The following is a 22,108-nucleotide window of genomic DNA, read 5'->3' as shown; positions in this document are numbered from 1 at the left end:
ACCTTTCTCGAGAAACGCTGATCCAAAAAACTTCACAGTCGACACTGCACTACCTTCAGTCCTCAACAATACACCCGCGAAATCTGAAGATGATTGGATGAGTAGCTGCTGGGAAAATTAAAGGACAGACAGAGATTCCTCTATTTATAATTAGATGACCTGTTTTAACTGACCATATCCAGGTCATACAGCAGCCTGGATCCTTTTTATTTAACCATAAAAAGCCCTTGCATCATTACCAGACAATGCCCATTGGATTACATCACACTGCTTACAGCACATTCTTAAGATATTTTAACATATTTATGAGGCTTAATAAAACCCTACAGATGATTATAATCATGTACAACAACTTATAATAAAGGTGTATAAATTATGAAGTGGTGGGCATGAAAGAAGAATCTGAGTTCTTCGTTACATATCACATTTTAACTACCGTAACTTTATAAAGCTACAGAGCCTTAAGATCATCATTAAATGTCCTATGAACAACAACTTGTTGTAGCTTGACTATGTGAATGATTTACATGAATTTACAGCACTGTATAAGGTTATTAGTAACTGTATGATAGTATTACACAATTCTGAGAAATTATGAGCAAAATTTTCTGCTTAAATAAAAAAAGAAAGAAAGAAAGAAAAAAATCACAATGCTCATCAAAGCCATGTGGAGTATTTATATTCCAAAAGACACAACTTCACATTTTAATTAAAAGAGAAAATGGCACAATCACACCAAACACTGTGTCTTATCAAAATTTAAAAAAATAAAAAACACATTCTATTTACAAGTAATATTCATAAGTGGAGGAGATGCTGGATCATCAGCCAGTAAAAGCGCAGACTCCACTCAACTCTTTTTTCTGGTCACAAATTCTGTGCACTCGTTGAAACTGGTCATAAGGAACATTCTCTCCAAGCCACATGGGATGAAGGCTCCTGGTGTGTAGTATGGTGTTTATGTCTGTTGGACTTCATAGATGTAAAGTCTAAGATCTAAAAATGTACATTGCTTGCTGTCATCTAGAGACAGCTTGGTGTTAGGGTTAATACCAATCAGAAAGATAAAGCTCTGCACATATACAGACTTTCAGGAATGGAGACATAGAAACACCACACGGACAGAGAAACTTTACCACAAAGAAATGCTCCCAAACAAACAAAAGATAGAGTGGACCTGGATGATGGAGAAGCTCCACAGATACATTAACCTTATGGCACTAAGATACCAATACTCTCTCAACATTACAGTAAACATATACAAATAAGAATTGCCCTGTGTATTTACTGTAGATTAAAAATGTATAAAATTCTCCTACTGAACAAACAATGATTTAGATGTGTAGAAAAGTATCAAAAATATAATTACCAGTAAAAAAATAATTACAGATTTCTTGAGTGGAACAACTATGAAACTTGCGTCCCCTCACACCTCACACCTCAGCTCTGTCTATCTGACACACTGCACTCTGTCTCATTTCCACTTTCTGTGTTACCAGTAGACTGGAGTAGTACTGGACAGTCTCCCAAGACAGGTGTGAATGTTCAGCGATGAAGCAGGGTGTTTAAGACTCGTCAGTTATTATCACCCGTCATCATTAACAACTAGAAAGTTGTACCAGCATATTATTTAAAAACAAAAGATGAAAAAGTTAAACAATGTGCACAAACAAACAGACAAACAACAATTCTGCTCATAAATGTTGAAATGCTAGCTACCAAAGTGGTACTAAAACTGTAAATAAAAACAATACAAAAACATTCAGCGCCTGAGTTCTTAAGTAAACATTATATTATACATAGGTGTAAATAAAACTAATTTAAAATCACTTATCAAATGTAATGTTTTAATAAAATGATTACTAATATATGATTTTTAATGTGTCTGAATCTGCAGAACCAGGAAAAGCTAAACACAAAGCAACTAAATAGGAAGGGCTGTCACTGTGTGCGATTGTTGAAAAGCTACCTACCAAACTTTCCTCATTACTGGATAACAGTAATGGATTGCACTGACTTTAGTTTCTGAAGAGCCCCCTCCAATGTAGAAATGCAGATGTTGGAGCTTGGGCACAGCACTTCCTGTTAATGTCAGAGGGCATCTCCCTGCATCACTGGTAACACTGGTCAACCCTGGGGAGGGACAAGACAAAACCTCAACTCAGCTCTTCTTTCTTTCACTGATTCTGTGCACTTGTTGGAACTGGCCATAAGGCACATTCTCTTTGAGCCACTCCCTGTATGAAAAGGCATGCCCCTGGGTTCCATACTGGGACCACTGCTGTTCTCCATGATGTAAACAATCTTTGTGATAACCTACCAAATGCTAATTTAGATTTTTAAGCAGATGATACACTTATCTATTGCTCATCCCCTTCAGTGGTACGAACCCTTGGATTCCTGGAATCTGCCATTGACATTGTTCAGTCCTGTTTAACTCAACTTAAGCCATTCTCAGATGGCAAAGAGGTCTCATCTGATCTTTCTAAGATCTACCTTTCCTTGCATATGGTCATCTCTTGGAAGTAAAAGTTGTATTCCAGAAAGAAGGCACCACACATTTAAGAGTACTCTAAATCTTCTCAGACATTCATCCTTCTGTAAATCAGCATTTAAAAATGGTGTAGATGACCAGATAAATGTCTACAAACATCACATATACATATAGTTGTGTCCTGACCTGAGAGTTTCCAGTGTACAGTGTGGACTCTTCCGTGCAGCAGAGAGCAGCTTCACGCCTGAATCCTGCAGGTTGTTGTTTCGCAGGTCCAGCTCTTTCAGAGTCGAGGACTGGGAGCTGAGAACTGAGGACAAAGCTTCACAGCTTCTCTCTGACAAGTTACAGCCAATTAGCCTTAAAAAAAGATACATAGTACATTAATTTAAAAACATTAATCTCTACATTTAATGTGAGTTATAACTGCATCTTGGAAGGCACTAGTTTAATCGCACTGTCTAAAAACAGCTTCAAAATTGCAGATGTGAGGATTCTGGGTCATTCACAAATTGACTTCAATTAAGTACACATACATACAGCATGGAACAACTGAATACATAAGAATGCACACTTGTCAACTTCAAGCCAATAGTTCTTAAAAAGCACCGTGGCAAGAATTACCACGCAATTACTACAAAACAAGAGGTTTCACTGATGATGGATTTATCTTAAACTTATTTGGAGAATAGGAGGGGTATATGATCATTACATATAAAACACAGTTACTTGTGTTATAAATCACCATCCATATGGATTAAATTCACTGTGCAGAACCTGAACTGAGGTGTCTGGAGGTGCAATGGTCTTATTACCTGAGTCTCTGGAGTTTGCAGTTTGGACTTTTCAGGCCTTCAGAGAGCAGCTCCACTCCAGAGTCCTGCAGTTTATTTCTGCTCAGGTCTAACTCCTCCAGACCAGAAGACTTCAAGCTGAGAACTGATGAAATGCACCCGCAGCATCTGTCAGTGAGGTTACAATCACTCAACCTGAAGAGGAAAAACAAAATAATTTGACATTGTTGGAAACATTTCCTCTGTCCTTCAGTATTTAACCACAACCTCAGAGTTTCAGAGTACTTGGGTTTTTTGAGGCCAAATACTTACCAAGCTTTCTTTGCTGCTTTGAGCACTGGTACCAGCCTCTCCAGAACTTCATCTGACATGTCATACTTCTTCAGGTCAAAGACATCCAGGTTTTCACCAGAAACAAGCAGCACAAAAGCCAGAGCTGACCAATGTGAAGGTGAGATTTTACTGACATCTCCTGAGCTCTGGTATGTTTGGACTTGCTCTACCAGAGTCTGGTCACCCAACTCATTTAAACATTGGAACAGATTGATTGTCTTGTCATAGTTGGACAATTTCTTTATCTTCTCATGAATATACTCAATTGTCTCTTGGTTGCCCTGCAGACGTGTTCTTTTAAATCCCAAGTCTTTTTGGGAAAGAAACCTCAGATTTTTATCCTGTGACAGACCGAGCAGGAAGCGCAGAAACAAGTCCCATTGTCCATAATCGCTGTTCAAAGCCATATCCACTGCACTCTTGTGAAGGAGGATGATCTTTCCTTTCTCTGATGCCACTTTCTCTCTTGTCGGACTAGGAAGCAGATTTTTTCCACCATCTATGAAGGTCTCTAATACATACAGAGCTGCAAGAAACTCTTGAACACTTAAATGTATGAAAGAGTAACACTCCTGTCTGTGAAGACCACATTCTTCTCTTATGATCTGTGTACAAACTCCTGAATGAACTGCAGCTTGTTTCAGATCAATTTCATAATCTTCCAGGTCATTTTCATCGAAGATCATGTTGTGCTTCTGTAGCTGTTCAAATGCCAGCTTTCCCAACTTCATGATCAGATCTTTGTCTGGTTCACCTTTCTCATAATCCTTCTGTTGTTTCCTCTTTGTCTGGATGATCAGGAAGTGTGTGTACATTTCAGTCACAGTCTTTGGCAACTCAGTTTCAGGAGTATCTGTGAGGAGACTCTGGAGAACTGTGGCTGAAATCCAGCAGAACAATGGGATGTGGCACATGATGTACAGACTTCTCACCAGCTTTGACTGAAGATGTTTGAGGATCTTCTGAGCCACAACCTCGTCATTAATCTTCTTTTGAAAGTACTCCTCCTTCTGCTCATCATTAAAGCCTCGTACCTCGGTCACTCTGTTGATAAACTCTGGAGGAATCTTACTTGCTGCAGCAGGTCTACTTGTGATCCAGACCAGGGCTTTGTGAAGCAGATCCCCTTTGATTAAGTTGGTCAGTAGAGTGTCTACTGTTGCAGCCTCCGTAACACTGCGACACATATGATTATTATCAAAGTCCAGAGGAAATTTGCTTTCATCCAGGCCGTCGAAGATGAGCAAAATACTAGAATTATCGTAGACTGATGTTTTCAAATCCTTCACTTCTTTAAAATAGTGACTTATTAAGTCCACCAGACTCAATTTCTTGTCTTTTATTCGATTCAAGTCTCTGAATGTGAATGGAAATATGAAGTGGATGTTCTGGTTGGCTGGTCCTTTTGCCCAGTCATGAGTGAATTTCTGCACAGCAACAGTTTTTCCAATACCAGCGATTCCCTTTGTCAGGACTCTCTGAGGACGGATCTTTTCCTTTGGTAAAGTTTCAAAAATCTTATTGAGGTTGATTTTCTTTTCCTGACTTGTAGACCTTTTACATTCTAATTCAACCACCTCATGTTCAGTATTAACCTCCCCACTGCCTCCTTCTGTGATGTAAAGCTCTGTATAGGTGTCCGTTAATGGAGTCGATGATCTTTCCTCCCTTGTTGCTTGACACAGATTCTGTGTTTTAGTTTGAAGGTAAGATTTTAGGTCATCTTGACACCTTTGGATTATGTTTTCTGAAAGATGAAGAAGTTACAATTAAATGGATATATATGTACTTTCTTGCAGATTTTCAGACAAAATCAAACAAACAAAATCAGACGTGGACAACATTATTTCCAGACATGTTAGCAAGATACCAGTAGGCGAGTAAGATCCAGGTTAGCATTTACTCAAAAACAGGTGATGATCACTTGACTGATTATAGATATGTTCTGTTGCCATTTGACAGTGAAAAACATGATACCTTCATTTTGAGGAGAAACATCAGCTCCATCTGTCCAGGCAGCAGATTGGACTGAAAACAAAACACAGAATATCTCTTCAGAAACACAGAAATGATTAAATGTTCTTACTCAAATTTTAAACATAATAATTAATTTGATTTATAAAACCAGGGAAATAGTTACCATATATGTTGTTGATATTGTGTGTTAGATTCCCTCCCACATTAACATCAGTAAGCTGAGCTTTGTTGATGACACCTCCCCTCTGGGCAGTGTTTGTCTCGTTTCCAGTTTCCCTCTGAGTTTCAGCTGAATGAGAACAAACAAAATAATCAGGATTCAAAACTCAGCTTCCTTCAACACCTGACCTGTGTATGAGGACTTCAGAGATTCTGTTTGTTAGAGATTTAACAAAAATCTGAAAGATCATCAACAAATAAAGTTTGGGAAACACACATGGGACTGATGTCATGATGCGGCAGCTGGGGCCGCATCGGGGAGGGTTCAGGGATTATTTTCTGTTTTGTGTTCTTTTCTCGTTTGCTGCAGGCTGGGAGGCGGAGCCGGAGGTTGAGTTCTCTGAGTAGCGACGACCAGGCACACCTGCGCAGCCTTCCACACCTGTCTCCACTTTCCCCTCGTCACTCTCCCTATTTTACCTGCCCTCTGTTGTCCCTTCCTTGCCAGTTCTTCATAGCAGTGCACCCCTGATGCTGCTAGAAGTCCCAGGCTGTCTTCTCCTCCGTTCCTCGTCCCCAGCGTGTTTCCACACCGCTGTGCCTCCCTTGCGTCCCTGGCTGTTCCCTCGCCCTGTCTCTCCTGTGTGCTCTCCCTGTGCTCCAGGTCGCTCACGTGGTCTCTCCTGTGGCGTTCCTCCTGTTCCCCTGGTCCCTGCCTGGTCGTCCTGGCTCTCGAGCTCCAGCCCGTACTCCCGGCCACCTTCATCTGCCTTCCACCTGCGACATTCCCCGGACCCCGCTCTGGTCACGGACCCAGACCCTGCCGGACCCACCGCTCTTTTGGCGGCCTCTTTGTGTTCTACTCCAGCCCTTTTGGCTCCTTGTTTTCTTTGGACAATAAAACACCCTGGTGAATCCGCATCTTTGAGTCCTCCCTTTTTCAGCGCCAAGGCGCTTCATAACAACTGACACACATTAACTTTAAACTGACCAGATAATCAGATTTACAGCGTAGGGTTAACTAAGTTGAGAAATGTAACGCAGGCTGTGTGAGTGAATCAGGATCTCCACCTTATGGTTATATTTATTATAGTAGGCAACAACAACTGTAAGTTATGAGATAAAACTAAAAATGGAACAAGATTTTTTCTTTTCTTTTTCCTTTTGTTGTTCTTGTGCCTGTTGTGCTTACTTGTTGCAGGTAAAGCCCTTTGTAACTGCTATAGTGACTTGTTCTTATATAACTGACTGATCTGTGCAGCAGAGACAGGAAACAGCACTTGTTTGTGTTATTTCCTTGTTTGAGCTGAACAGGCCCACATCTGCATCAGTTACTGATAAAATCTGAAAGTTCCTTCTTCTCAGTATCACAGCCACAAATAAAACCAATAATAGATGTCCATTTCACTGTCACTCATAAACAGTTATTCTTAACTAGAAAATGCATTTCCTGTGGAAAATGCGTGTGAATGCTGAGAGCTGAATGAATCGCTGAAGCAATGCTGAAAATGGCTGAAATTACTGTTGAAATGAAGAAGAAAAAGTTAAAATTTTAAAGGCAAAAGTCATGCATTAAATTAATTATCTGTAATTAAAAAAAAAGGCTATCTTACCATGCTGTGAGTTTGCTGAACTCATTTTGCTTTTTAACTCAAATCCTCAAGACTTCTGGGAGTAGAGAATCCACAAAGTACAGAAGATCATAAAACAGGCTGAAAAAACCCCCCAGAAAAGTCTGTTTCATCGACTGTAGGTTGTTACTGTTAAAGATCGAACTGAAGGGGAGAGGGCCCTGGAGCTGCTTCCTCCTGTTTGGAAATGATAACATAAGAGTGGGGGTGGGGATTCTGCTCTGTATACAGGAAGTGCTCATCTGCTGTAGTAATGTAGCAATACTAGAGTAGTATAAGTAGGAAGTTGGACAAAATTAAAATACTTAAAAACCTCCAAACAGTTCTAAGAAGACTATCTGAGTTCTACTGAATCTACTTTTCCCTACACTGCTTGATGTTTCAGACGTGTGAAAGTGCAGAGGACTTTGCAGCAGCTAGGATTCACTACTTACAGGTGGTTATAATGAATGTGTTGTGAGCGACACCTGCTGGTGAAAAGGAGGTAGCACAGGAAAAATGACAGCCTGGAGCAGGACGACCTTCTGTAGGTGAGATATGACATGAATCATCCTGTGCTGCCTGTTCTCTGTCATCATGGACAACATATTGTGGTTGTACGGACATTGATGAAACTACAGCAGGAAAAAGAGAACATACTGTGTAAATGCACAAAATAATAAACAATAAAAGGGGGTGGTAAGCCAAAGACACACTGAACTTACAGTCAGTGTCAGATACAAGATAATTAAATGGCTGACTGACTGAACTGACTCTCAGAGTGGCTCTGACTTGCAGGAGTGTTCATGTAAATTTTCCTGGTAGAGAGCTAATCCTTTATTTTATTTTGACACCTTATAAATGCACAATAACACATTAGCTAGCTAATTTTAACATTGATGAATCTTATCCAAGTACGATTTTCTACATTGTCTTGTCATGCATTTTTCTTTAAAAGGTTTTTAGAAATGTATATTAACTGTTTGTATTTTACACACAGATATCGACTAAATACATAACAAATAAATGGCTAATCAACTTTAAAATGTTTTGTTAGCTAGCTAAACTAAGTGAACCAGCAGAATAGTTAGTGAGTGATAGCCAGCCAGCTAACAAAGCCACATAAAACTAAAAAGGTAAGTAACAATGGAAGTTAAAAAATTAGAAAGAAAATCTAGGGTCAGACAAAGAGATTCCTCCATTTATAGTTTGGTGACAGCTAACGGTATCCAACTGTCAAACAGTAGTTAGGAGAGACCCCAAGTGCACCTCATTTTCTTTTGTGTCCGAAATTCTGTGTAGTACACCCCCTAGTGCTCAGTGCAAGGAAATGCATGCTAATTTCATTTTTTTTTACCATCCAGTCTTACTACTGTGGGAAGGCTGGTCGCCAGTTTTGTGCAATATTTTCTTAAAAGACATATGAACCACTATTCATGTACTCTTTATAAGGCACAGAGCATGCACAGCTGTATACGCTACACTAGCAGGCTACCTCTATTAACTAAATATGCCTTCAAAAGGTTGTTTTTTGCTAACTTCCCGAGGCACACAGCAAACGTTCTTTTATTTTCAACATACTAGAGGCAAATTCTGTGAGAGTTTGGCAAACACAGTCGACAACCACAGAGTTTGCTACAGGAATGAATGGACTTCCGGTTGGCTTGCAAAAGTACACAGAGTGACAGAGAAAAAGGCGTTAGGAGGGTTTTGGAGCAGTGGTGGTGCAGTGTATCAAGTTTATTTTGGAGCACCCCAAAGCTGACGGTGTACTGCCGTGTATTGGATGGATGAATAAGAATGAATTGACAGAAATGTAACCACAGGTTTCTTATTTTTCTAGTAAAAACATTATGTCACACTCTCCACTGATGGATGCGTGGACGCTCTCTGTCACACTGCTGTACAAACATAGCAGCAGCTCTGTGTGAAGTTATAAAAAGCCTGACATTGTTTGGACTGTAACTGGACTCCTGCAGGCTGTAGGATGAGCTGCTCAGGACCAACACAGCTATTCTTAGACCTTTTGTTGTGCTGACGGTCGTGTGTGTTTGTGTGTCTGCCATCACACTGACGACATGTGGAAGGTCAAATGTGAGTGTCCCATCGTTTTCGCTGCATGCCTCTGTGTTTTTCACTCAGGAAACTAACCCACTGTTACAGTTTGTGATATCTGACTGACTAAAAGTTTGTTTTACTCATATACAGTGATGTTGATGACCAACATTATCACAGTGAGGATGTTTGATTGTATCCTGTGGTTCCCCAGCTCTTAATGTCTCTTTTAATTTATACAAAATGAACATCAAAGTTACATTGTTACATTGACTTTTATAAGTGGAGTTTAACCTCACAACAAACAAACCTAAACATGGATATTCAGTGATAATTATTTACTATTAGAAAACACTGTGAGGATGTATAGATTGAATAATTCCATTGAAGACAGTTAGGTTAATGTTAAAATCAAGATGGTAAGATCTATTTTTCACTACTAGAAACACAAATAACATTTTTTAAGTGATGATTGGTTTTATCTTTGAGCCTATTACAATTTACCAAGCAAAATGCTAAATATTGTTTTATCTCAAGATTTTTTAGGGTTGACTCATTGATTTGTCATTCATCTTAATTAAATAATCTGTCAAAATGTACATTATGTAAATAAAACAAAAGTTTCACATTTTGCTTTTGTTGCAGCTCCTGTTGAGTTTCCTATGGAGATGAGGTACCGGCCGATTTTAGAGGTACTGACACAGTGATACAGTTTGATTTAGTGACGCCTTCTGAGCAAAACTGAAGCTACACTGAACATTATTAATACGGCTAAGAATCACTGATATTCCCTCTGAGAGACTGTGGCAACTCTACTGCAGTGAATGAATGAAGTGAATTTCCACCATCAAGCTAATCCTTCTGCACAATACTCTTTCACATCATTGTACGACCTGAGATCATTTTAATCCTACCACCTATTTTTTCCACCAGACCTAGAAATGCCTTGCTCATTTTCTGCCACAGCATCTTTCTTGATATCACCTGCACGGGTCGCCAATGCCGCACATTTTCAAATCATACACGTACAACAGCCCAAAGTGACTCCTTTGTTTTGTAGATGACTGTTTCCTTTTGTTTCCAGAGCTAAACAAGCTTATTAAGAGAACGATCTAAATCTACACGAGTGCCCTGATCTTGATTCTTTCTCATTTTAGGAAAATATCCACGTGACTTTATAAAATGTTTATAAAATTAACCTAACTGCTAAAATGTTTGCCACTTAAACATTCCTGAAACCTGGTGGCATCATGCTAACTAACAGCTCTCTGTGCATTCAGAGTTTGGTTCCCCCTGACCCCATGTCCCAGTTCCACCTGAAGAGAGGTTCCCCTGACGAGGAGTTTCCTGACCTCTGTAGGAACTCTACCTGGATGGGACGGATCCTCACACCGGCCATGTACCGCCGACAGTTCAACCGCTGCACCCACAGCGGAGTCATCTTCGATGATGTCATCCGCCCGGGCCTGGAGGAACCAGGTGATGTCACTGTGATGTCAGCACATAAGATGGTTTTAAATAGGGTGGTGCAGAGACGATGGCTAATCAGCAGTTAGCATCACCCTGGTTCCCTCCACAAAAAGCCAATGGGATTTTTTTTTCATTGAGTTTTGGATTGTTACAGAAAGAAATTGCTGGTCAACAAAAATGTATGATACATGTTTTGTTAAGCAAGATAATTTTCATAAAGGAACACCACTGTATTTTTGAAGCCTAAATTTGAAAAAAAAAAAATTCAGTGTGTTAAAGTGCAGTTCCTGTTGTGGCCACTATTGCCAAAAGGTGTGTCAATGCTTCCCCTCTTATCGCCTTTTAGCCGAGGTAACATTGGACCTTCCTTTACAAAAGGAAAGGACATAGTGCCATCCCACAATTCCTTGTGGCAGCAACATTTAAAGACACTATCTGACCACAGACTATTTGACAAAAGAAATACAGAGGATTGTCAATAGTCTGTCAATTTGTCCATTCTATAATGTCTGTGTACGAAGGTGACAGGTCAGGTCCAGCATCTGTGGGATGTGTTGCGGGCGACGCCCAGTCCTACATCCTGTTCTGCGACTTTTTCGACCGAGTCATCGAGGCGTACCATGAACACAAGATCACCAGCCAGACGCCGGAGAGCGACTTCAACTACGATAACCTGAAGGTAGCTGCTCAGACCACTGGATGTCTGAGGGTGTCATGTAGCAGCCCAATGAAAAATATCTCATATAAAAAGGGATGGAAGCGACTATGTCAGATTTTTTAGGCATCACATTGTATAGTTGTGTATTTTAGCCTCAAACACATGCTACCACTGTAACTTAAAAGTATATTTGTGAAATTCACCTGATCTAACGAACCTTTATGTTTGTGTGTGTGCAGGGGGGTGATGACTTGGACAGGTCATACGCTGTCCGCTGTGATGTGAGTGTTGTTCGAGGTGTTGAGGACTTCTGCTTCCCGACGCACTGCAGCCGAGGAGAGCGCAGACAGCTCCTCATGCTGGCCAGGAGAGGTACTGCGTGTCTGTGTTTCAGCTGCTCTGTGCTGGTTCTGACTGGCTTTGGCTCTTTTCTACTAATTAAACCTATGAACACAGCAAAATGGAAGGAGTCACTGGAGTCAAGAAATTTGCAAAGAGGCAATTTTGTTTGTCTGCATGAAGGTCAGGTCTGTGAAGGCCTGACAAGATGTGAACGAGGTGGTCTGAGATCGGTTTCATGCAAACATTAGTTTGGTTTAAGCCCAGTCCAAACATGTACTCTTACATTAACATCATCATTCTTGTCTTTTTGGCAGGATAAACAGGAATGACACAACATGTTTATAGGCAGACATTGACCTGACAAAGGCCTGACTTTACCAGAGTTTCCTCTTTCTCAGCTCTGCAGCGGCTGGAGGACGAGGAGCTACCGGGTCGACTCCTCTTACTGGAGGAGCTGAACCAGGAGCAGCAGAGGGAGCTGAACCTGAGTTCTCCGACTTCCTCCCAGCTCCGTATTGGCGTGGCCCGTGACTGGCCTGATGCCAGGGCCATCTGGTCAGTCTGCAACAGTCTGGTTTGTTGTATGGATAGAAAAAGGCCATAGCTAAGGTGGTAGAGCGGCTGTAAGGTTGGTGGTTTGATTTCCCTGGGCAATCAAAATTAAGGTAATGCAAACCACCACATGTTCAGACCAGTAACTGGACACCAGTGATTCAAGTCCTTATGAAAGATGCCAATGTCACATGTGCTGTCAATTCCTTTTTGCAGGATGAGTGAAGATGGCAGCCTTGTGATCTGGGTCAACTTGGACGACCACCTCAGACTGGTGTCCACACAAGAGGACGCCAACATTGCAGAAGCTTTTAAACGCATCTGCATCAACCTGCAGAAGGTCAGCGATGGGTCTGATCCTCAGGAGGGTCAAGTTGATATTTTCACTTACAATTCTGGCAGCAACACTGAACGTTCTCTGTAGTGTTAGACCAACAAATCAATCAGATATTAATACTACAGTCTCTGATTATTCACTTTGTGTTTCTAGCTGGAGGAGTACTACAGAGAGCTCCGACACCCGTTCATCTGGAAGCAGCAGCTGGGATGGGTGGCGAGCTCTCCAGCCGACGTGGGGACGGGTCTAAGGATCCGCGTCCATCTCAAACTGCAACACCTTCCCAAACACAAACGGCTCCAGGACGTCCTGAAGAGACTGAGGATCTGCATGGACAGAACAGGTACCGAGGTTTGTCTGCAGAACTCCAGACCAGAAGGTTCACCACATTCAGTCTATATTCAACACAAGTCAACAGCTCAAACTTACCTTTTTATTTCCCAGAATCCTCTGCACTGTATGTCGTGAGCAATGCTGCGACCATTGGCCTGAGCGAGGTGGAACTGACTCAGCTGGTGGTGGACGGGGTCAAGCTGCTCATCGCCATGGAGAAGAGGCTCGAGGTCGACAGAGACATCGATGAGCTTGTTCCTACACAGAAGTAGATCTGGATAAGGATTGGCTGGAACAAGGAGACTGTCCGATAAGATGGAAGTGTGCAACTCGGTACATGCAGAGTCTGGTGGCTGTTTACTACCAACAGCTTCCAATGACAGAACAGTATCTTTTCTTGATGATTCACATGTTAAAAATAAATCAGGTCCTGTGAACTATCTCTGTTTAAGTGGAGTGGGTTCAGCTCTGAGATTATACTTTGACATCTTTTAACATCCATATTTTAACATCCTACTTCACGGGGAGCTTTTATTTTCTTAAGGAGAAGGCTACTGAGACTACAGGCCACATAAAGACTTACTGTCACTACATTAACCCACTGAGACCTTTATCTCAATATTTCAGAGGTAACATTAGATCCATTTATTCTGTTATCAGTCCTGTTGGCAGTAGTATTGATACTAAAACAAGACATTGTACCGACAGTAATCAAACGATCGGGCATCGATTTGTCTACCCTTAAAAACATCTAAAATCAGGTCTGGATTCGTCTTGGAGGTTCTGTGGGGATGTCTGGTCCTGGTATCACCTGCTGGAGTGTGACACTGAAAGAAGTTAGTATTTGAACAGGCCAGCTTTCAGGGAGTAGGTATCAGTACAGACCTTACCTGTTAAAAAAACACACCCCAGTCATTTCCTCTTCCTACAGTGGGATTTGATCACGAAATGAATCACGGTAAAAAGGTTTCATGTTTGGTGGTTTTTATTTAAAATGAATCTATCACGGCTACACTGGATTCTGCTACGTTCCTGTTGGTGACAAGCCTGACAAATCAGAGGCAGTCGCCAGGTACAAGTTCCTATCTGAAAGCTGAGGTGAAGGCTAGTTTCAAGTAAGAGGCTCAGATTTACGTACAGTGTTTCCCACAACTTGAAGGCAGCGTCACATTCGGACACTGCACGTTTCAACCTCTCTCATCGCCCCAGTCACACAAGGACATTTAGATTTGCATTGTTTGTTCCCTTACTGGTTTTAAGTGCTACAACATACAGTACAAAGTGCCCTCCATGTTTCAGTAACAACAGAGAACCATTGCACAGAGAACCCTCAGGACCTCGACACTGTAGAGACGAGTAGAGCTAGTTAGTGGCTCTGTTGATATACAGCCGAAGATCAGTGGGAAAATAATCCAAAATATACAAAAACTGAAAGAAAAACCTCTGATTCTTCCTCTGAATGCATAAGAGATACAAAGCAGTACATTCAGAAGGCATTAAGTGGTCTGAGTTGATCTACGAGGGAACAGGAGTAAACAGGCTTAAAGCAAAGGTTTGCTGATATTCTATATTTTTCTTCTTGTCAACAAATCCCATGTGCAGCTAAACCAACACTAATTATTTACCTGTCAGTGTTGGTTTGTGCTGAAAATAGTCCCCAAAAATGCAACTTTTTCCTCAGTTAATCAATTAATTTTTCTGTCTGTATAATGCCTCCTTCTGTCAGTTTGATAAAAGCTGCAGGGAGCGGCTGTTTTAAGAAATTACTGAGCTTTTTTGATTAAATTTTCAAAAATTTAAGTCACACTTTTCTGAGTAAAAACCAGGAAAGATTGTGGGTGTTTTTTGTTGTTGCTTCTCAGAATATCACCCCCTTCCTATCTCCATGTCATCTAACCTACAATGGCTCTAATACACTGTTGTAAAAGTCAAACAGTACTGAAAGACGGACCCACATGTTGTCGGTTCAGCTCTGCACGTTAGTTGAGATTTGTTAATGATGGAAAAATACAGAGAAACACCAGACTGATGCTTTAAGTTCAAACAGGAAACGTGAATGAAAAAGGTGAAGTGCATTGAACATCTCAGTGGTGTGAACACAACCACCTGTACAAAACAATCTAACTTCCATCTCACTGTTAAAATAACAATAAAACAACATTTTCTCTGAAAAAAAGGGACGTAGACAGTGTGAACCAAATAAAAACTCTGTACAGAAACCAATAATCAACACTGTACCTGCATATTTCCACCTGGACAGGCATCGTTTTCTACAACAACAGTAAAATAACTCACAAAACAAAAGCATCAAAACACATTCTGTTCTGTCAGCTGTAAATGATGATGATGAAAGATTCACGGAGCTTTACAGTTCGTGTTTGAACCACCAGAAAAGGTTTCCGAGCGTTGATACCATCAGCAACGCTCCAATATTATTGCAATAGTATTAACATCAGCCAGCAGGGGGAGTAATAGGGCGTGCTGCTGCAGTAGGTCAGAGGTCACGATGTCACATTTCCTCAGTGAAACAACCAACAGCGACGATGCTGTCACAGCCTGATTGTTCATCACGTTTCATGACTCATTACCTCGGCTGCCAACTGTGCAACTTACAGCATCAAAACTAAAGCTGAGGATAAACGAGGATTCATTTAAATTCTTTCCTCCCTATACTTTTGTGCGGATGAGCTAACATCTGTTAGTCAACTTGGTCTTGGGGCGACTCCGAAATCAAATTAATTTGACAGTGAATCAGACAGTGATGAGCACGTAGTGACAGATAAACATCTGGTTCAGACTGTAGCTGTATTCACAGCTCTGCTTTTGTTCTTGCACAGGTGAAGCGGAGGTAACGTTTCACCTGATGGTTTATCTGCACTCTAGAAACCAGATTACTGTTCGCAGTATCAGGTTAAGGCAAGAAACTGGATAATGTGTTGACATGCACTGCAATATTATCATAACTCCAGATCACATGCAGTCTGATAAATCTCCCAACACGCTGCTCCTGTCCTGGATCTCTGACATGCAAACTGCTCCAGAAACCTGGTTTAAGACTCATCAGGTTCCTCCGATAACCAGCTTTAATCCCTTTGATCTGATGCCAAGTATCAACTTTAGGTTTTGTTTCAGAACTCAGTTTCTAAGGTTTTTGGGAAAGTCTGGTTTCTAAAGTGCATGTAAACACAGCGATAAACCACCTGGCTGTCGAGAAGCAACACTGAGGGACGAACCACAACCTGCTGAACGTCCGCGCCGTCACCTGTTTTTATATTTGGTTTCACTGGCATCAACATTTAGTGATAACATTAAATAGTAATTGTGTTGAGTATAGTAAGGTGTATTTTCTCTGAGTCATACAGCAGTTAGCCTGGAATAGTGCTGAACACCAGGTGGCCGCCGTCGCTCAGCGTGGCGTCATCCTTTGAAGACGAGGAGCGGAGGTGTTCTCCTCGCAGAGTTTGAGGATAATTCCACAACAAGTGGGAGTCGTTCACAGCCTGAGCTCGTTGGCCACTTTGGAGGCGATGTTTTTGAAGGCGATGGACGTGCCGGAGATCCGTTTAAACCGCACGCCATTGAGCGAGAGGCGGGGCAGTTTGCACACCTCCATCTCCCATTGGACCAGAGTGTCGAGTCGGGCATCGCCGTGCACACAGAACAGCAGGTAGCGCTCACGCTGCTCGTAGTCACAGTTGTTGGCATCCAGAACCCTCCGGATCTCCTTCATCATGTCCCCTGGCTCCATGGAGGACGTGGTCTTCATGCTCCAGGTGAACCGCAGGGACCGAGGCTTGGAGTCCCGCAACTCCTCTTTGGGTTCGCCTGATAAACTCCTGGAGGACAGAGACCGAACAAACAGACGGTGTCAACAGAGCAACCAGAGTAAACCGCACGAAGAAGCAGTTCTGGACGTGGTGACTGACTCTAACTCACCTTCGTACGAACTTGAAAGTGATCTTCCCGATGAGGGAGGATGAGGTGCCACGGCGGGGCGTGGCCAGCGACGCGGCGGCGTGCGGCGACAGGCTGGGTGAGGCCGGCGGGCCGTTGTATGTGGCCGGTCGCCGGTCTCGAAGCTGAGCTCCGTGGAAGGTGGAGCGGCTGGAGGAGCCCCGGGGGAAGCGGGTCCGGTCCGGCGTGGCGCTGCTGCTGCTGCTGGTGACGCTGAAGGCTGAAGGTGAGGAGGGGGGCTGGTGGGGGGAGCTGGGGGTGGGAGGAGAGGGCGGTGTTATTAAAGTGAGATAAAGACGTTCAGGTTCAAGTTTGGACAAATGAAGCGTCAGCGTTCACCTCTGATACTCTGCGTTGTCATCGATGGGGGGCAGGCTGGACTTCATGGGATGTCCCGACGCCGACATAGACTTGACGTGACGGGGGCGCGTGGAGGAGACGGTTGCCCCTGGTGACGGGAAGGGGGACGCTGCGGGGACCTCAGGTAGACTGAAACAGACTCAGGTGAGTTATTGATCTGTAAAATCAGCATGTGCTCAGTGACGTCACTGATTACATCACAGACCTCCTCTCACCTGCTGTCCTTCCCGTTGGGAAGAGCGACGGAGTGGCGTTCAGCACCCGTCCTCTCATAAACGTACGTGTTCCTCCGGGTCATGCTCTGTAACACAAACACACTGAGTCGGCTTTATTCCATTGATGCATGCTCTGTGTCAGTGACAAAACATTCTGATTTGTTTGGATTTCTTTAAATAAATCAGCCATCTTGGGTGGTGCTAAGCTTTGGATTCAGTGACTGTGTTGCTGAAAAATAGTGTCAGGGGAACTTGAATGTGGGGATGAGATCACTGTTATTAAAATGCAACAAAAAAAAGAGCTGAGGATGCATGTTAACTGATTACATCATCAAAATCTTCGTCAAAACTTGTCATTTTCAGTGTGTAGGTTGCAGCTCAGATTGTTCGTAATAAACAAGATACTGAAAACAGGAACTACAGCTTTTTCTCCTCTGTCCAGCTGTCGGAGCTAAGGTGCAGACAAAAACATGCTTGGCAGGTGATTAGTTGATTTTGTTGTACAACAAATAAAGTGATCAGGGCCAGAGCTGCAAATGTGATCTGTTTGACCTTTAACCCTGGTTTCACACGTGTTAAATCATGATGTCACGACCAATAAAAATACTATTTCTGGTTCCAACTTGGCCGAGGCTCTCCTGTTTTCAATAGCAGTTGATGAGTTCCAATTTTTAAATGAACGAAGAAAAACAAGGTTTGACGTCAGCAGCCAACGAAGTTAGCTAGCTAACGTTAGCACCAGTTAGCACACGCTAGTAAAAGCAGGTACCCCTGATATAAGCTATGGGCTTTACAGGGTATTTCTGCAAGTCTTGTTTTTTTCGGTTGTCACAGGAAACAGGATTTTTGTGTGTTGTGACATCAGGACTGAACAAGTAGATTAAGAGCTGGTTAAGACCAGAACCTGTGTCGTCTCACCCCTGAGGCTGTGGCTGACTTCCTGCGGTCTGGAGCTCCCATGGGTGAGGCGGGTGCTTCCCTCCTGTCGCTCTCTACGCTGTTGGCGTGGCAACGTTTGGTGTAGGAGACGGGCGGGGGGATGGAGGGCGCCACTGAGACACAAAACACAGAGAATCCAGAGACTGATCCAGATCACCTGAGACATGAGGTCCAGGGACAGGTTGGTATGTTTCTGAACTCACCGTGGTCGCTGAAGCGCCGCTGCTTCTGACTCGCTGGTACGTTGCGAGAGTGGGCGGGGGACTGACTGGAGCCATTGATGTCGCTGCAGGGTCGTGACCTTTGAACCAGGTTGGTGCTGGACAAAGACTCAGTGCCTTCAAACTGGTGGAGAGAGACACAGCAGAGGATTCTGGGTAGATGAGACAGCTGTGGAGGAGCTAGTAGATCTTCCTCTTTTGACGGAGCTAGGCTAACAGTTTCCCTCTGCTCCCAGTCTTTGTGCTAAGCTAAGCTAAACACGTTATCTAGACATCGGACACACCTCAGCAGGTTTCTTCCCCAGCAGCAGGTACGTCGCCGTCACCTCGTTGTATTTCTGACCGTCCAGCGCCTTCATCACTTCCTCCTGAGGGAAGCCCATCGTCCCCATCAGCTCTGATTCAGAAAACACACAACACACTCAGCTGTGTAAAAATCAGTCAACAGTCATGATAACAACTACAACGACTCAGAGTGTGTGTCTGACCGATGCGTTCGAGGTCGTTGAAGTCTTGCTCTGGCTCGGTAAACGGTTTCAGTTCGTCGGTGTCGTAGCCGACGTTCATCCATCGATCCTTCATGACTTGCTGAAACAACAGGAAGAAGAACATTAAAGGTTTTTGTGTTGTCATGTTCTGATCAGACAAAGACTGAATCCATCAACAAACGACCCTCAACCCAACGTTAACCAGCACCTGTACATCAGTTTATCATTTCACTTCAACGAAGCTCAATCAGCTCAGCACTGTTCTCTCATCTGTCCTCTTCAGGTTGCTGGTTGTATGTTGCTGGTTGCTTGTTGTTAGTTGCATGTTTACATTGCTGGTTTCATGTTGCATGTTGCAGATTGCATATTTCATGTTGTATGTTGCTGGTTGCTTGTTGCATGTTGCCCCCCCCGTCCCTGAGTTGTACCTGCAGGCTGCCTCGTTTCCCCGGGTTCAGGACCAGCAGCTTCTTCAGCAGGTTTTCACAGTCAGTCGACATGTAGAAGGGAATCCGGTACTTTCCTCTGAGGACACGCTCCCTCAGCTCCTGCACACACACACACACACACACACTCAGGTGTGAGGTCTTGAATCTGTAGTTTTTTTCCTGGCAGGTGTTTCTATTATTTTGTCCACTGTACTCTACCTTGAGGTTCTGTCCGTCGAAGGGCAGCGAGCCGCTGACCAGCGTGTAGAGAATCACTCCCAGACTCCAGACGTCCACCTCCGGCCCGTCGTACTTCTTCCCCTGCAGGGCAACAGAACTACATTACCCAGCAGCCCACTGCTCTCACAACACACCAACACAGGTTTCTGTCCTCAGGGGCAATTCAATTATTCTGTGATTTTACATTCAGTTTATTCAGTCAAATTTCCAACTGAATAAATAAGTTTCACCTTAAATATGTCAGGACACATTTTCATCCAAACACAGAATATTTAACCAGAGACATCTTTATATATCAGAACCAGACTCCATTGACAAAAACAGGGATTTAACCAGGAGCTGCTGGAAAACCACTGCCTCCATCTGTCAGTGTGTTACTGCAGATGGAGGCAGTGGTACTGATATATAAAGATGTGTCTGGTTAAACTGGTTATAAAAAAAGAACCATGTGTACCTGCAGCTTTATAAAAATGATGAAAACAACATTCATTTAGAGTTTTATTCGTCTGCCCACAGGTGTTGTTGTGCAGGTGTGGTGGGCGGGGCTGAGTGCTCACCTGGAAGAGTTCGGGAGCGGCGTAGGGAGGAGAGCCACAGAACGTGTCCAGCTTACTGCCCAGCGTGAACTCGTTACTGAAGCCAAAGTCTGCTATTTTAATGTTCATGTCTGCGTCCAGCAGCAGGTTCTCTGCCTGCAAATCACCACACACACTTTATTTAACTTAACTTCAATTCAACAACAAGAACATCACCTACACTGACGTCTTTCATTGGTTCAAATTCACTCAACTAAACTTTCATTTCTCAGGTTCCATATCTACAGCTCCTGTTTTTAAGACGGTGGATTATTTCCAGAGAACAGGATCAGTGTGTCTCCATCGCTCACATTCATACTGATTTTATTTTTTTAAACTCAATGCTGTCTCACTGTGTGTGTGTGTGTGTGTGTGTGTGTGTTTACCTTGAGGTCTCGGTGTACGATCCTCTTCTGGTGACAGTACTGCACTGCTGACACAATCTGACACAAACACACAGGAAGAAGAGGAGTCATCAGAAACTGGAGCTCTGCAGACGTCTGTGGCCATCAACACACACCTGTAATTCACTGTTTGTCCTGAGGGTGGCGCCAGAGGAGAGCACGTCTTACTACATGAATGTACGGTGGCCCTCTGAGGACATCTCACAGTCAGTTTGTGAGGCTTCCTGTCCTGCTACAATCAGCTGAGAGCTTTAACAGCTCTGTTAGCCGCTACGCTAATGGACCCATAATGAAACAGATCCTTTTCATTAGTGGTTACTGATTTATCCTGTGGGAGCGGGGGGGTGGGGGTGGGGGGGGTCGAGCCACCACATCCTGCAGTGGTTCATGTGGAGGGTTCAGTCAAACCTGAGAGTGTAGCTCAGGCTGGTTAGAGCTGCTCTGTGGATGTTAGGAGGAGGTCAGGTGGTGGAGCTCCTCTCCTCATCGCTCCTCACAGATCTGATGGTTCTTTTATGTACACATTATAAAATGTGCATAAAACAGGTGGAAACATCTCTGCACTTCAAAAATCTAACGATCTCACCTGGCGGAACTTGGCTCTGGCCTCCTTCTCCTTCATCCGCCCGTGAGCAACCAGGTAGTCAAAGACCTCACCTGCAACACACACACACACACACAGACAGGTGAGGTGTGATGAGGTGTTATCGTGGCAGACGGGTGGTCAGACAGCTGCTCTCACCTCCGCTGGCGTACTCCATCACCAGGTACAGAGTCTTCTCCGTCTCTATCACCTCAAACAGCTTCACTGGAAAACAACAGAGGGAGCATCAGACCACTGCTGAATACTGAGCTGCACTGCTGTGAAGCACACAGCACTGCTGCCAAATAATGAACCTCAGGAGAGGAGGAGGAGGAGGAGGAGGAGGAGGAGGAGGAGGAGGAGGAGCAAAAAGAGGAGGAGGAGGAAGAGGAGGAGGAGGAGGAGGAGTAAGAGGAGGAAGAGGAGGAAGAGGAGGAGGAGAGGAGGAGGGAGAGGAGGAGCGGGGAGGAGGAGGTGGAGGAGAAGCAGGAGGAGGAGAAGGAGGAGCAGGAGGAGGAGGGGAGGAGGAGGAAGGAGGAGGAGGAGGAGGAGGAGGAGGTGGAAGAGGAGGAGGAGTGGGAGGAGGA

General features: G+C 43.5%; 3 protein-coding genes and 1 long non-coding RNA gene across 9 annotated transcripts in view; 2 read left to right on the top strand and 2 right to left on the bottom strand.

Annotated features, from left to right (window-relative positions):
• LOC127142517 (uncharacterized) overlaps positions 1 to 3,889 on the top strand; it is a 62,002-nt gene extending 58,113 nt beyond the window's left edge. The window contains exon 3 of the long non-coding RNA XR_007813330.1: positions 3,740 to 3,889. This is a non-coding gene — a long non-coding RNA (uncharacterized LOC127142517). The remainder of the gene's footprint in view (positions 1 to 3,739) is intronic.
• The window catches only part of LOC108892170 (NLR family CARD domain-containing protein 3), a 34,278-nt gene extending 26,695 nt beyond the window's left edge, over positions 1 to 7,583 (bottom strand). The window contains exons 1-7 of one of the 4 annotated variants that reach the window (XR_007813305.1): positions 7,371 to 7,582; positions 5,762 to 5,887; positions 5,599 to 5,649; positions 3,601 to 5,368; positions 3,310 to 3,483; positions 2,681 to 2,854; positions 2,033 to 2,133 (exon numbers count right to left, since the gene is read on the bottom strand). Coding sequence is in view for 3 of the 4 variants with exons in the window: in XM_018689594.2 (XP_018545110.1) it covers positions 2,112 to 2,133; positions 2,681 to 2,854; positions 3,310 to 3,483; positions 3,601 to 5,368; positions 5,599 to 5,649; positions 5,762 to 5,887; positions 7,371 to 7,395 (2,340 nt within the window). In the remaining variant the exon portion in view is untranslated. Of the gene's footprint in view, positions 1 to 657; positions 2,134 to 2,680; positions 2,855 to 3,309; positions 3,484 to 3,600; positions 5,369 to 5,598; positions 5,650 to 5,761; positions 5,888 to 7,370 lie in introns of those variants that run through there. The other 3 variants (XM_018689594.2, XM_051070939.1, XM_051070940.1) reach the window with 3 other exon arrangements.
• Positions 7,584 to 7,781: 198 nt separating this feature from the next.
• Positions 7,782 to 13,554, top strand: zgc:172076. Of its 3 annotated transcripts, none has more exons than XM_051070953.1 (9): positions 7,782 to 7,918; positions 10,068 to 10,114; positions 10,703 to 10,901; positions 11,414 to 11,571; positions 11,790 to 11,922; positions 12,291 to 12,447; positions 12,661 to 12,784; positions 12,935 to 13,124; positions 13,226 to 13,554. In XM_051070953.1, exons 2-9 carry the CDS (start codon positions 10,085 to 10,087, stop codon positions 13,384 to 13,386), a joined length of 1,152 nt encoding a protein of 383 aa, XP_050926910.1. In that variant the 5' UTR covers positions 7,782 to 7,918; positions 10,068 to 10,084; the 3' UTR covers positions 13,387 to 13,554. The 3 variants fall into 3 exon arrangements, with proteins under 3 accessions (XP_050926910.1, XP_018545115.1, XP_018545113.1); XM_018689599.2 differs by lacking the exon at positions 7,782 to 7,918 and adding an exon at positions 9,323 to 9,461 and having other exon boundaries at positions 12,935 to 13,132; positions 13,226 to 13,383; XM_018689597.2 differs by lacking the exon at positions 7,782 to 7,918 and adding an exon at positions 9,324 to 9,461.
• A 527-nt stretch (positions 13,555 to 14,081) lies between these two features.
• mark1 (MAP/microtubule affinity-regulating kinase 1) overlaps positions 14,082 to 22,108 on the bottom strand; it is a 26,839-nt gene continuing 18,812 nt past the window's right edge. Inside the window, exons 5-18 of the mRNA XM_051070971.1 lie at positions 21,681 to 21,746; positions 21,525 to 21,595; positions 20,921 to 20,977; positions 20,517 to 20,651; positions 19,939 to 20,040; positions 19,720 to 19,839; positions 19,292 to 19,391; positions 19,088 to 19,200; positions 18,786 to 18,927; positions 18,562 to 18,695; positions 17,644 to 17,729; positions 17,408 to 17,557; positions 17,051 to 17,320; positions 14,082 to 16,950 (exon numbers count right to left, since the gene is read on the bottom strand). Coding sequence (XP_050926928.1) covers positions 16,608 to 16,950; positions 17,051 to 17,320; positions 17,408 to 17,557; positions 17,644 to 17,729; positions 18,562 to 18,695; positions 18,786 to 18,927; positions 19,088 to 19,200; positions 19,292 to 19,391; positions 19,720 to 19,839; positions 19,939 to 20,040; positions 20,517 to 20,651; positions 20,921 to 20,977; positions 21,525 to 21,595; positions 21,681 to 21,746 — 1,889 coding nt within the window. The 3' untranslated portion in view covers positions 14,082 to 16,607. The remainder of the gene's footprint in view (positions 16,951 to 17,050; positions 17,321 to 17,407; positions 17,558 to 17,643; positions 17,730 to 18,561; positions 18,696 to 18,785; positions 18,928 to 19,087; positions 19,201 to 19,291; positions 19,392 to 19,719; positions 19,840 to 19,938; positions 20,041 to 20,516; positions 20,652 to 20,920; positions 20,978 to 21,524; positions 21,596 to 21,680; positions 21,747 to 22,108) is intronic.

The sequence above is a fragment of the Lates calcarifer genome, linkage group LG5 (assembly GCF_001640805.2).
Source record: "Lates calcarifer isolate ASB-BC8 linkage group LG5, TLL_Latcal_v3, whole genome shotgun sequence".
Lineage (NCBI taxonomy): Eukaryota > Metazoa > Chordata > Actinopteri > Centropomidae > Lates > Lates calcarifer.
This window is presented reverse-complemented; position numbering and strand designations above follow the sequence as displayed.